General features: G+C 46.7%; 1 protein-coding gene across 7 annotated transcripts in view; it reads right to left on the bottom strand.

The window, feature by feature from the left end:
• PLEKHB1 (pleckstrin homology domain containing B1) overlaps positions 1–14,828 on the bottom strand; it is a 37,269-nt gene that overhangs the window by 2,064 nt on the left and 20,377 nt on the right. For 6 of the 7 annotated variants that reach the window (XM_020989599.2, XM_020989601.2, XM_078156906.1 and 3 more), the window contains 3 exons: positions 14,368–14,470; positions 9,224–9,263; positions 8,051–8,176 (listed from right to left, as the gene is read on the bottom strand). In XM_020989599.2, coding sequence (XP_020845258.1) covers positions 8,051–8,176; positions 9,224–9,263; positions 14,368–14,470 — 269 coding nt within the window. The remainder of the gene's footprint in view (positions 1–8,050; positions 8,177–9,223; positions 9,264–14,367; positions 14,471–14,828) is intronic. The other variant, XM_020989600.2, reaches the window with a different exon arrangement.

Genomic DNA, 14,828 nt, shown 5'->3' with positions numbered 1-14,828 from the left:
CTTCTCAGCTCCTCCTGCTAAATGCCTGCACCTTACAGGGTGACAACTCTCTAAGAGACTCAAGGATGAGGGGACTTAACAGTTAATTTGTCTGTTTTACAGTGGAGGAAACTAAGGTCTGGGAAAGAGAAAAGACTTGCTTGAGGTCACACAGTGAGCCAGGGGCAGAGCCACAAGTGGAGTCCAAGCATTGCGCCTTTGAGCCCTTAGGGAGCTATCCATTTCCCTAAGGTGCACTGCCTCCCTAAGAAATAGCTCTGATAAGAGGGATAGAGGAGAAACTCTTGGTCTTGTAACAAGTCTTCCAGAAAACATGACCCTTTCTGTTGTCGAATTTGAGCCCCACAAAGAGACTAGGAACTTCCTGGGGCAAGTCTCTTCCTCCTATATCTCTCATAGCAGCTATACAAGAACATTATTAGGGAAATGCTGGTGACAAAACAGAATAAGCCATTTCTATTTTCTATATGCCCCCCCAAGAGGAAGCCACTGGGCTTTTCCCTCTCTCCATGGTCCTGAAATTCACCTTTCTCACTCTGCCTTTATGGGTAGCTCCTAGGCTCCTCCTATCCAGAGTTCTAATGTTATCTTCCTAACCCCCACCCCCAAACACTTCTGGCTCACCCAAGGAAGTCAACTGTGCCACCAAGGGCAGGCACTATCTACCCCACTGCAGAACTGAGCAAGGGCCTACCATACCACAGCTCTGTGAGGGAGGCAGCGCAAAGGTGATTGTTACCAACTTAAAGAGGAAGAAACAAGATCAGAGAAGTGACTCGTCTGAAAGTCATGTAGCCATTAAGGGAGAGTCAACTCAATTGTCCTGGGGGATTGAAAGAAGACTGAGATAGGGCTCATCCCTTTAATCCAGGCTCCCCAAAAGGTGGGGGAACAGGGCTGAGAGGTTAAAAAGAGGGACATGGGAATGGTGAGACTTTCCCTTAACCCCCAGACACACACACACACAAGTGAACAAAATACTGGTGTGCAAGCATAGCAGACAGGGTGCTAGAGAGAAACAAAGATGAACAAAGAATCAGAAATACAGATACCCAGAAAAACACAGAAGTCTATTTAACTCAACAAACCCTTACCTGTTGTCTACTGTATGTAAACCCCTGCCCTTGATGCTGGAGAAGGTATGTAGTTAAAACCCAATTCAATTAAACGAGCATTTATTAAGTACCTATCATATGTAAGGCACTGTGCTTGTTGCTGGGGATAGAAAGCACAAATGGAATAGTTCCCTCCAAGAGCTGACATTGTACTGAGGGATACACCACATAAACAGTTACATCAATACACAGTGATTTAAGGAGGGACAGAACACTAGCTTCTGAAGGGATCAGGAAAGGCATCGTTTAGGAAATGACACCTAAGCCACACCCTGAATAAATGAAGGATTCAAAAAGATGGACCTAACAAGGGAGTGCATTCCAAGAATGGGAGATAGCTTCTGTAAAGGAACAGCAAGAGAACACAGAGAGAGGCCAATGGATGCAAAAACTGATGCACATAGTCACGCAGAGTCGGAGCTAGAGCCAGAGAGACAATGAAGAGAATACTAATCCAATGGGCCCATTTATCATTAGACTGGGTTCCGAGGCCTGTGTAGGGTATACTGTCATTTCTTTCCCTCTCCATCCATCAGAACTGACTGTCCAACCCAGTGTAGGATGATGAGAGGCTGAAGCCAAAGCTGGAATCATATATTCATAGGTCTTCCACAGGATTTAATAACTGGCTACAACCTGTGCCCCTTCAGATACACCGAAACACACACAGCAATGGACTTTGGGATTTGGGAGCATTAAAAATATGTGGCTCACAGAACTCCCCATAGCCCACAAGATAAACTCCAACACTCTTAGCCTGGCCTTCAAGGCCCTCCACAATGTGACTTCAAACTCCTCTAACCATATTTGCATCAATCTCTCACCTCATGCCATTGTCTCAGGGTCTCTGTCTCTTCCCAATAAAGAAATGTCCCTTCAGGGGCAAGTGGCCCAAATCTTTCTTCAATCTCACTGTTGTCTTTCACAATACATCCGGTTTATTTGGGCTTCCTCCTTCTTCATGTGCCCTCTTCCCTATTCTCCAAATCTTTTCTATTCTTTGAAGTCCACTTCTGTGACACCTCTTCCAGGAATCTGTATCTGATGCCTATATTCAGAAGGGTTCTCATTCTCGTGTTCTCTTTCTCTCTTTCCTCATTCCGCAAAGCCTTGTGTGCATGTGTCTGTCTCTCTCTTTTAGTCCCTATCACTCAATGCCCTGTACTAGCTATAGCATCATACAAGCACTATGGCCTGTGGGTAAAATGTTGTATGTGCAATTAAATTAAAATCCTGTCCCTAATACTAGTTGTATGACCTTCTTCCTCTATAAAATGGAGATCATTTCCAGAATACTTACCTCCCAAGATTGTTATGAGGTTCAAAGAAGATAATGTATGTAAAATAATTTGCAAACATTTAAGCTCTATATAAATGTCAGCTATTATCATTAGTTATGTCTGTACCTACTCACTAGATTGGGAACTCAACGGGTACAGAGACTGGGTCTTCTCAGAGCTGTAACTAGGAATTTTTGTGCCCGGAATAAGTGGCACAAAACATGCCCTCAGCTGACTGAAGGGAAATGGGTAGAAGATATCTCTCTGTTAGGAAGAGACAGGGCAGCTAGGTGGTGCAGTAGATAAAGCTCTGGCCTTGGAGTCAGGAGGACCTGAGTTCAAATCTGGTCTCAGATATACGACACTAGCTGTGTGACCCTGGGCAAATCACTTAACTCCAATTACCAGAAAGAGGATTTTGAGATTTCAGATGTTGGTAATGGAGAAGTTCTGAGCAGAGTTCCAAGGTGAATAAAATATTATTTAATTTGAAAAATAAAACAAAGAGGTGATTTAGTCCATATGCCTCTTTTTATAGAAGAGAATGAAACCCAGAGAGGTAGAGTTACTACTAGGTCACACAGACAACAAGTGGAGAGTTGTGATTCCAACCCAGGATTCTTACTCCAAATTCAATGCTCTTTTTCACTATTTCACGGAGGAAACTGATGCCCAGAGAAGGGAGGGGACTTGCTCAAGGTCACACAGCTCCTGAACAGATCAACAAATCAACTAAAGGCAAGTAGGTGGCGCCATAGTGCACAGAGCACTGGACCTGGAGTCAGGAAGACCTGAGATCAAATTTGGCTTTAGACATTTAATAGATGTGTCAATCCAAGTAAATCACTTAACCTCTCTCTGCCTCAGTCTCCCCCATCTGTAAAATGGGACTCATAATAGCACTGACCTCCCAGGGTTGTTGTGAGGATCTAATGAGACAATACTTATATAAAATGCTTTGCAAACCTTAACGTGCTCTATAAATGCCAGTTATTATTGTTACTAAGGAAAATTCTGGCTAGACATGTTTTGAATTTTGCATATTTTCTTTAAATCATGTATCGCAACAAAGAATCACAAAACGACAAACCTTAAGATTTTTAGTGTGTTAAAAATTTCATTAGAACACACACAAATCTTTTTTTTGCTTGCTATTATGGATAATAATTGCATAATAATGATTGCATAATAACAGGGTTATTGTGAGGATAAAATAAGGTAAGTGTAAGGTGCTTTGTAAATCTTGAAGTGCTATGTAAATGCTACCTATTATTATTATTATTATTAAATATTTCCAACAGGAAATTTATTAAATATGGACTATGTGCCAGGCCCTCGTACTAGAAATAAAGACAAAAAAAGGGGAGGGGGAGGGTAGTCTCTGCCCTTATGAAGTGTACGTTTTACTGGAGGGACGGCAATGATATATGGTATGTATATGGTAAATAAATACAAGACTATTTAAGGAGGGAGAGCTTTCCACCACATAGAACACTGGGGGGGAGAACATGCCTCTAAGCAGAAACAAGCAGGCAGGCTTTTGATGGGAGAGAGGGTGGAGATGAGGAGGTGGAGGACGCACCAACAAGCCCGAAGGTGTGAGGTAACCACTGGTGCCGTGCTGCGCATGCCCGGCTTTGGATGCCTTCTCGCTCTCCTTGCCTTCTTACCCTCAGAGTTGGGGACCCCGCCCTAAGCATGGGCTGGCTCGCCTGGAGCCAATCAGAAGGGGACATGCAAATGAGATGACTGAGAAGCCTGTTCCTCAGGGGACTACCCTACTAGCCCTTTTCCCATGCCCACCCATCTCCAGATGCCCCTGGGGGATTTATGCAAGACCAAGTCTCAGACAAAAAAGGGTTAATTTATGGAAGGAAATCTGCTCTGTGAGAGCATTGGGCACACAGGTGGCCCTCCCCAACACAGACACACTGGGAACAGGCTGACTCACCTTTCTCCACCTCTGCCCTGACTGCTCACCCCCATGGGCACCAGATACATAGGGATATAGAGTTAAGGATATCTAAGGGGAATTCTCCACCTTTTTCTAGTGATACTTGAGTCTTTTCCACCAGCAAGGATTTCAGTCAATTCTTACTTTTCTTTTTGCATCCAAAGAGCTTAGAACAGTGCTTTGCCCATCATGGGGGTTTAATAAATGCCTCATTCATTCATTCATTCACTCATTCACTCGTTTGTCAGGGGTAGGGAGGAAGCCCCTGTCCTCCAACCAGCCCCGCCACAGGAGGAGTCACGGGTCTCATCCATCTCACCCCATGGCACTGCTGCCCAGTCATCCACTCCTCAAGCCTCTCTTCCCTCCTTTTCTATCCTCACTCTGCCCAAGTCTTCACACAAACACTCTCTGAGCCTTGAGCCAGGACAATCCAGGAGCTGATCTGCCCCAGGACAGGCCATAAGTGACTCTTTCCTGCTTTTGCAGTCAAGTCCCTGGGCTTCCTGCCAGGCCCTTGTACCCACACCCAACAGCCTCTCTAGACTCCTCCTGATGTCCAACACCTCCACATATGCTATGCATGGATCAAATGAAGGAACTAGGAATGTTTCGCCTCTAGAAAAGACTTAATGGGGAGCCATTGTCAGGTATTTGAAGGGTTGTTGCCTGGAAGGGTGAGGCTTGTTCTGCTTGGCTCCAGACAGCAGAACTAGGAATGAGGTAGGGCTGGGGGTGTGTGGAGGAAGAAGGGGCAGAGAGAAAGATTTTGGCTCAATATAAAGAAAGACCTAAGCACGGAACAGTGAAAAGTGTCGTGTCCAACCCTTTGTGACCCCATTTGGTGATTTCTTGGCAAAGATATTGGAGTGGTTCATCATTTCCTTCTTCAGCTCATTTTACAGATGAGGAAACTGAGGCAAACAGGGTTAAGTGACTTGCCCAGGGTCACATAGCTAGTAAGTGTGTGAGGCCACATTTGAATTCGGGTCTTCCTGACTCCAGGCCCAGCTCTCTACCCACTGTGCCACCTACCTGCTCCAGAAAGTAAGAGACTGAGGTTCAAATTCCAGCTTAGATCTTTACTGGCTGTGTAACCATAGGCAAGTCACAACTTTTCTGGGCCTCAGTTTCCTTACCTGTAAAAATAGGGATAACAACCCTTGTCCCATCTACTTCACCGAGTTGTGAGTCTCAAATGAGAAAATGGATGAAAAGAGCCTTGAGTGCCATCTCTACGTGCCCGGTATTATGATTCATTAGCACTATCAAAAATAGAATGGAGGGTCTCAACAACTACACATTGGCAGGACTTTGGGCATGTTGTAGCAGGGATTTGGGTTCAGGTATTATAATAAAAATGATGATGATAATGATAATAAAAGTTAGTATTTATATAGTGCTTTAAGCTTTGCAAATCACTTTACTACATGTTAACTCATGTGATCCTTACAACAACTCTGGGACTATTATTATCCCCATTTTACAGATGAGCCAACTGAGACAGAGAGATTTAGTGACTTGCCCAGGATCAGGTCCCTTCCAATGCTGAAATTATGGTGTTGCCTGTGAAGATTCTTCCCTCCTCCCCCTTCCTCCCTCTCTCCCTCTCTCTATGGTCCTGATCTCAGCGCACATCCCTTCCCACCCAGAGGCCCCCAGTGTCTCCCCTTCTATCCCTCCCACAGGGCTGCCTCTGACCAGGTCTTCTCCCTGCTCAGCCACTTCCCACAGTTCCCCTCAGACCATAGGTGAAAAGTCAGACTCCTTAGCCTGGTGTTTGAAAGCTCCCATGATATGATTCCACGGAGATCAGCCTCAGCTCCCAATATTCCCTCTTTACCTTGTCCTCCAGCAACACTAGAAGGATTCCCCACTACCAACTTCCCATGCCCACATCCATCAGGTTCTGACCTGTCTCTGACTTTGCTCAGGCTGCCCTCCCTGCCCCCTTCCCCCACCTCCTCCTCTCCCCTCCTCCTTCCCTACCTCTTCTCTACCTCAGCAGATCCTCTCCAAGGCCTAGCTTCAGCCTCCATTCTCTTGGAAGCCCTCCTTGATGATTCTAGTCTACAAGGATCTGAGCTTCTTTACCCTCCTCTGTTCCCACAAAGTGGCCCCAAGCACCCAGGGCCTCTTGCTGGCAGAGTCAAGCCTGTCTCCAAAGCCAGAATTCTCTCTGTAGGTGCTGACTCCCCTGCTCCTTAGAAGGATCAAAGCCCCTTCTTATGCATTTTCTCTTCTATGTCCACTGCGTCTAGTGATCAAGCCAGGTCTTTCTGAGCTCTGAAGGCCATAGGCTGGACAGTGTGCCAGCTCTCCAAAGCTGTCTCACTGAGCTGCAGCTTGCTCATATATGCACATGCATGTGCCTGCATGTACCTGTTTCAATATACATATGCATGTACAAGCACAAGAGGGCATGAACTTCACGGATATGTGCCTCTGCTGGCATATATGTCTGCATTACTATCTCTGGGCTCATGCCACTAGCGCTATCAACTTGGAAATCAAAACCTATGGCCAGAAAGGATCAGTGACCACTTTGGAAGACAGAGAGCAGAGGTATCAGGCCCCCGGAGCATGTCATGGCTAGAAGGGCCTTGGGAGACTGTTTGACCCAGTCTCATCATCATGCAGATGAAGAAATTGAGGACCTGAGACAGCACACAATATGTCACAGGCGAGGACAGTAAGACCCCTTCTCACTTGGGATGCTAAGATTTGTAAATTTATGCAGGCAAAAGTCACATTTATTCTTTGGTATGTTAATTTTTTTTTTTGGGCTAGGCAATGGGGTTAAGTGACTTGCCCAGGGTCACACAGCTAGCAAGTGTTATGTGTCTGAGGCTGGATTTGAACTCAGGTCCTTCTGAATTCAGGGCCGGTGCTCTATCCACTGCGCCACCTAGCTGCCCCGGCACGTTAATTTCTATAAAATTCCAGAGTTGGAAAGGACCTCAAGGACCTAGTCAATCAATCAATAGACATTTATTTGGCACTTATCATATACCGGGCACTATGTTAAGATAGTCAGTCTGACCCATATAGAAACCATCTTTGTAACACCCTCTGCCCCAACTTGGAGACCTTCTGTGACAGAAGACTCACTACCCTGCATCTGAGGCAATTTGGGATAATTCTAATTTGGGGGAGATTTTCTCTGAGGTTGAGCCAAAATTGTTCCTTCTCTCTACTGAAGACTAAACTAGAGGATAGGGGCGTGTGTTCACACATCGGCAGGTGCAGCTAGGACAGTGATTACTAAAAGCCAGTTAGGGTTCAGGAAAAACTATTTGTACTAAACTAATCTCATTTCCTTTTTTGATTTACCAACACCTAGATTGGTAGATCAAAGGAATGAATGGCTCAGATCCAACAGATACCTGTATTTCAGCAAGACACGGATGAAGTCTTTCATGGTCTCCTTATGACAAAGATGGAGGGACATGGGCTCGGGGGATTAAAGTTACATGGATTCAGAACTGATTGAATAACCAGCTCCTTCTCTGAAGAGGGATGGACACTAGGGTTGTTTGGAATACGGTTAAGAGACAAAGGGATTATCTGGATGATTCTGAGGGTCACATGAGTAGGCAATATGTTTGGGGCAGGTGCTGGGGATGGGCATTTGGCAAACAAAGAATTTCCCCAAACCTAGATATCCCTCTCCCACCACTGTCCCCACACAGGTCACTTACCCAGCGTCGCCTTGCCCAAGAGAAGGGCCACCCTACATTGGCGTGCCACTCGCGGACCACGCACCTGCCCCGAGGCCGAGCCCGCCAGCTCCACAGGGGGACAGTACCTATTGCCCCCAGGGCCTCCTTCCACCAGAGGAAACAGGAGAAGGGAGGCTGGGGTGGGAGGTTAGAGGGGCATCTGAAGTTTTCCCCTTCCCCCCAGCCTCCTAGTATATCTCACAAACTGGAATCCTCCTGTCCCCTCCTCAAACCATGTGGCTGAGGCTCAGAGAGGGATAGTAAGTGAGCTAAAGTCCAGATCCAAAGAGCCCAGGGCCCAGTTTAGGGGCCTCTCCCTGAGCGCCTGTTTTAGGGGAAAGGAGGCAGACAGCAGTTCTGTTCTGAACTGTGATCTAATCTCATTCTTCTGCCCCAGCCCTGGCTAGTGTGAATCCCTTTCCATGCCCACATTTAACGCCTCCTAAGGGTCTGCTTTCCTCACTTCCAGGATCAGAAAGGCCCCAGGTAAAGCCAGGGTTGCCTTCCTTGGTCCCACCAGTCCCCACCCCAGAGCCCCAAGGCAGGAACCCCTTAATGAGGATGGCTGTTTCAGGCCATGACGATCTCTCTAAACGTGATTAACACGGTCTCACAGTAATTCAGAGAAAGTCAGAACTGGAAAGGCTCTTGCCCATCATTCAGTTCACCCCCACTCCCCATTTAACATAGGAAGAAACTGAGGCCCAAAAAAGGAAAGGAATTTGCCCAAGGCCACACAGCCCATGAATAGTAGTCGGGACTCAGAGGAGGGGTCACTGTGCTAGAATTCTCTCGCCCTCTCTATGGTCAACTCTTAAGTGTCCCTCTGTTTCCTGTTCGAGGTTTGAGCCTCAGTTTCCTCTCAATCTCCAAAAGGCTATCCTTGGGCAGAGGAATTAGACTTGCTCTGCCTGGCCCTGAAAGGCAGAACCAATGAATAGGCAGATGTCATGGGGATGCAGATTTTGGCTCAGTATAAAGAACCTGTCAAACAAGAAGGATAAGTTCTACGGGAAGAGGGAGAAGGGAAGAAAAGAAAGACAAGAGAGAAGAAGGAGAAAGAGGGAGGAGGAAAAAGGACAGAGGAGGACCAGAGCGTTGCTCATAGGCCTGACCCCTAAGGAGTAGATGAGGAGAAGAAGGGGAGCTCACCGGGGTGGAGTTTGCTTCTAGGAGGGCGGCCTTCCATGCTCTGAAAAGAAAAGAGGGGTCAGTATAAGGGCCTGGGGCTTCCCAGGACTGACACAAAAAAAGATAAAGCTCTCTTGGCTTTAGGCCTTCCCTCAGACCCTGCCTTCAGGGTGGGAGAAGGGGAATAAAGGAAAGGAATAAGCATTTATTAAATGCCTACTATGTGTCACACACTGTGCTAAATGGTATCTATGTATCTATATCTATATAAAATCCCATTTGATCCTGACAACAACCTTGTGAGGCGAGTGATGTTATTATCCCCATTTTAGAGTTGAGGAAACTGAGGCAGAGGTTAAGTACTTACCGAGAGTCACACAGCTAGTAACTGTCTGAGGACAACTTTGATTTTGGGCCTTGCTGACACCAGGCCCGGTGCTCTATGCTCTGTACCACCCAGCTGCCTACTCCTCCCTTCCACCACCCCTCTCTGAACGAGTCATGGCCCCTCTCCTCGAGGAGTCCCAGTCTGAGAACTCTTGTCCTTGAGAACCCCTGTTCTCCTGAAGGTTCCATGGAAACCACGGGCCAGGAGTTCTTGGCTTTTTTGGTCCTGGTCCCCTTTGGCAGTCAGTCAGGTGTAGCCAACCATGTTAAAATATAGTTATTGAAATAATTTCATTCATTCATTCATTCATTCATTCATTCATTCATTCATTCATTCATTCATTCATTCATTCATTTATTTATTTATTTATTATTTATTTATTTATTTATAGGCAATTCGGGTTAAGTGACTTGCCCAGGGTCACGTAGCTAGTAAGTGTCAAGTGTCTGGTCTGAAGCTGGATTTGAATTCAGGTCCTCCTGACTTCAGGGCCAGTGCTCTGTCCACTGCACCACCTAGCTGCCCCAGAATAATTTTTTTAAAGTTCTCAGACTACAGGTTAAGAGCCCCTGCTCTAGGCCCAAGATGTTCTCTCAGGTCCTATTGACCAATCTCCTTCTCTCCTCATTCAAAGGTCTTCTCTAGGGACCCATTTCTGACCCTTGGTCCCCCTCAGAACTGGTGAGCCTGAGGGACAGTGATGCATGTTTCTCTGTGGACTAGGGATAGAGACCAGACCTGGGATCCCATTAATCAGGAACTGCCTATAAGGAAATCCCTTCCACCAATGCAGACTGGAACCTCCTCTGCATCTTTTACTCTTGGAGAGGTTAAGTCACTTGTCCGAGGTCACTTAATCGGTATATGTCAGATGAGAACCCTGAATCCAGGTCTTCCTGGTTCCGAGGCCTGCTCTCTATTTCACCATACCATACTGCCACCCGTGTTTTTAGTTTTTCAAGTTTTCTGAAGGCGTCTCTTTCCCCTTTCAGTCCAGGGGTTCTTGCCCTTCACCCCCACTGTAACAACAGCCTAGAGCATTGGAGAAGGACACAGGGTGCTTCCAGGCCTCAGCTCTCCTGGAAACTTCCAGAGGAAACTTCAGAAGGGCAGCTCTAGAAGGTGCCCCATGGAATGGGGGGGCAGGGCTGGGCCCAAAACAGATGAGTCTTTGTCTATTGCTAGGACTTGGGGCCCAGCTACTGGCAGGGGTAGAAGCTGGAACAAGGCAGCTCTGTTTTCCAGCCCCTACGCCTGTCACCCAAGTAGTTCAGCCTCTGGGCCTCAGCTCTCCCCACAAAGATGGAGAAACTAAGAGTGCATTCTTGGCCTGTATCTGAATCCTCAGGATGCTGCCTGGATGCCACAGTCTCATGGACAGACACACAGAGAGCTGGGGGGCTGAGGGTGCTGGGTGAGTAGGGACAGGTCTAAGGTGTCATCTCAAGTAGGGGTTGTACTTATGTGCATGGTGAACTCATATCTGATATGGGCTTGGCATGTATTCTGAGTGTGAGAGCACAAACATAGCTTAGACACATTTACATATGTGGCTGAGGTGCGTTTAAAGTCATATCAGAAATTTAAAGATGGACAGAACCTTAGATCTAGAGGAGATCCCTCGATTTACAGATGTGGAAACTGAAGCCCAGATTGGTGAAGGGACTTGCCCAAGGTCACAGAGTAAGGAAATGGCAGGTCCAGAATTCCAAGCCACCTCCTTCCTCAGAGTCCAAACCCAACACTCGATTCACAGTACCCAACCATGTCCTGCGAATGCCCACTGTCCACAGGCACCACATTCAGGGGCTGAGGCATGTATTTGCACGAAACATTCCCAGTGTGGGAGGAAGTATGGAGCGATGAAAGCATTTTGGACTTGGAGTTCAAGAAAGCCGGGCTTCAGCCCCAGCTCAGTTATTTACCAGATTTGTGACCTTTGTCTAGTCACAAAGTCACAAGTGCCCCTCTCTGAACCTCAGCTTCCTCTTCTGTGAAATGAAGGTGTTGGATTAGATGATCTTTAAATCCCTTCTAGCTAGTGCAGTGAATAGTGCACTGGGCTTGGAAGAGTCATCTTTGTGACTTCAAATCCAGCCTCAGACACTGGCTGTGTGACCCTGGGCAAGTCACTTAACCCTGTTTGCCTCAGTTTCCTCATCTGTTCAATGAGCTCTAGTAACTTTGCCAAGAATACCCCAAATGGGGTCATGGAAAGTAGGACACAACTGAAATGATGCAACAAAATCCCTTCTAACTCTGACCCGACAATCAAATAATTACAGTACGATGTGATCCATTCACTAGACTTTTCATACTATATTCCAGATCAATGTGCATCTTCCTCGTTCCCTCATCTCTCTCTTCTCCCGTCCACCTCTGTGCTCGCCCATAGTCCTGGAATATTCTACTTCGTCATATCCTATCCCTCCATTGGACTGTAAACTCTGGGAGGGTAAGGCTTACACGAGGCAGGTAGGTGGCACAGACATTTACTAGCTATGTGACCCTGAGCAAGTCGCTTAACTCTGCCTCAGTTTTCTCATCTGTAAAATGACCTGGAGAAGGAAACGGCAAACCACTCCAGTGTCCTTGCCAAGAAAACTCCAAATGGGGTCACAAAGAGCCAGATACAACTGAAAAAAAAAAAAGACTGAACAACAAAAGGCTTACATTGTGTTTCACTTGTGTATAGCCAGTGCTAGGAACAGGGCTTCCACACAAGAAGCATTTAATGAATAGCTGTCAAATTGCACAAATGTATGTTGTTAAATCTTATGGAAGGGAGATTATATATTTCTACCAGTCTGCCCCTCCCAAGCCCAAGGCTTCTGTCACACTGACCCCCCAGGGCCTGGCCTCTGTATGGTGGCTGACTCAGCCTCTCCAGAGAGTCGCTGGGGGAACAAACAGGCCTCCTCTTCCAGGCCATCCTCTGGGAACCCCCCGCCCCTCAGAAGAGCTGCATCAACACAGCCTGGAACAATCTTCAGGGACCGCTTACAGCTCCCCTCCATCCCCAAAGCAGGCTCTGCAACCAAAACAACCTACTGCCTCAAAGTTAAGCCTCTCCCCCAGAGAGCCTCCACCTGCATCCTTCCACCACCTCCAGTTCGTGCCTCCTCTGGGAAGCCTTCCTTGATTAATCCTCTCAAATTTAAAAGTCAGAGGCAATGTGCCAGATCTCATTCATTTCCCCAACGAGGGTTCTCTAAGGGCAAAAACTGTGTCATGCCTTTCAAACCTCCCAGAGGCCAGGGGCCATCCCTTCCCCTGTAGGCTGGGAAATCCTGTTTTCAGAACTACCTGAACAAACATGTCTTCTTGCATTCACAAGCATTTGATCCAGGTAAGGAAGGATGTGAGAATGTGGGGAAGGAAACGATGGTTCCGTTTATAAACTGTTACAATAGAAGTGAAACACTAAAACCAGCTTGACTGAACCCACCAATCAGAAGCTTAAGGAGGGTAATGTCCTGTTCCCCAAGCTGAGGTAGACCATAGATCACAGAACTTGGGGCTGGGAGGGGCCCTAGAGACCAGCTAGTGCAACCTCTTCATTTTTCCAAATAGTATCTTCTACATTGTTACATCTTCTACATTGTTCAGTGTGTCCCTTCCCCCTTTCAGAGAGCCATCCCAAATAACAAAATAATTTTTAAAAAATTAGAGAAAAAGCGGGGCAGCTGGTGGTGCAGTGGATAGAGCTCCAGCCTTGGAGTCTGGAGGACATGAATTCAAATCCAGCATCAGACACTTGACACTCACTAGCTGTGTGACCCTGGGAAAGTCACTTAAATCTGACTGCCTCACCAAAAAGAAAAAAAAAAAAGCCCGACATCCTATTCAGGACTCCACACTTCCAGGCCCTGATCTCAGCAAGGAATGGGCTTTCTCCTATGTCTTCTTTAGGGTCAAGCTCCAATCTCTTCATTTTACAGATGAAGAAACTAAGCCCTCAAGAGGGGAGGCCACACTGGGAGTGTAAGAGGTAGGATTTGAACCTAGGTCTTCTGAACCCCGAGCCGGTTCTTCTTCCATTGAATTGTCCTTGTCTCACCTGTGCAAACTGAGCACCAGGGTTTCCCCTTTGCCCCTTTAAAGAAACATCCGCCCTGAGGTCCTGCTTTCAGGATGATGATGATGATGATGATAAGTTAGCATTTATAAAGCACCTACTATGTGCCAGGAACTGTGCTCAGTGCCTTACAAATATGATCTCAATTGATCTTCACAGCAATCCTGAGAGGTATAGATCATTATTCTCCCCATTTTATTGTTAAGGAAAGTGAGGCAAATAGAAGTTAAGTGATTTGCCCAGGGTCACACAGCTAGTAAGTACTTGAGGCTGGATGTGAACTTGGGTCTTCCTAGCTCTAGGCCCAGCTCTCTATCCAGTTAACCACCTAACCGTATCATTTTAAGGAAGGACTCTGTGTTCTACCTCACTCCAACCTGAAGTCACTCTCCTAACTCCTTCTCCTAACATGCTACTTTCCCTTCCTAATATTAACCTTTTCTCCCTACCTTTCTAGCTCTCTTATACTTACTGTCTTTCCTCATTAGAATATAAGCTCCCTGAGGGTAAAGGCTCTCTTGTTTATTTGTACTTGTATCTTGGTGCACAGTAAGCATTTAATAAATGCCCAATGTTTGACTCTAAGTTGGGTGATCTTTGTACTGCCCAATGCCCACCCTCCAGGAAGGAACAGATCCAATAAAGACCAGAGGCCTTCTTCCCAGAGTCCACCCCTGCCCATGCCCAGGAGCCACTCACAAAGCCTCATCCTTAGTCTCAGCACATAGTGTCAGGCGGGGGCCATCCCTCAGGTACACCATCAGGAGAGAGTCCCGGTTCCGACCCTCAGGCAGCTGTACCTCTGAATACCAGAGAACACAAGGAGAAAGTCAGAGAGGCTCCAAGCCCTGCCCAGTGTGGTCAGTCCCAAAGGCCACTTGTACTCTCATCCAGGACCCCTGCCCACTCTGACCCAAGTCAAAAACAAGGAACCAGGTTTTGACAGATTTAGTTATTGGGCCCTGCTTATACTTCTGTGTCAGCTGAAATCATTTGTTTGAAGTTCTCCTGAGTTTAAACACAAAGGTCACTACATAATTCACACGTTGAAGAAGGGCGAGCTCTAGACTTGGAACTGATAGACATAAGACATAGTCCTGGCTCTGCCAATAACTTCCTGCCTGAAAGGGAAGTCCTTTCCCCTCTCTGGGCCTGTTTCC

Source organism: Phascolarctos cinereus, unplaced genomic scaffold (assembly GCF_003287225.1).
Source record: "Phascolarctos cinereus isolate Bilbo 61053 unplaced genomic scaffold, phaCin_HiC Scaffold_726;HRSCAF=1367, whole genome shotgun sequence".
Classification (NCBI taxonomy): domain Eukaryota; kingdom Metazoa; phylum Chordata; class Mammalia; order Diprotodontia; family Phascolarctidae; genus Phascolarctos; species Phascolarctos cinereus.
Note: the sequence above shows the minus strand (reverse complement) of the source record. Positions and strands in the feature narration are given on the sequence as shown.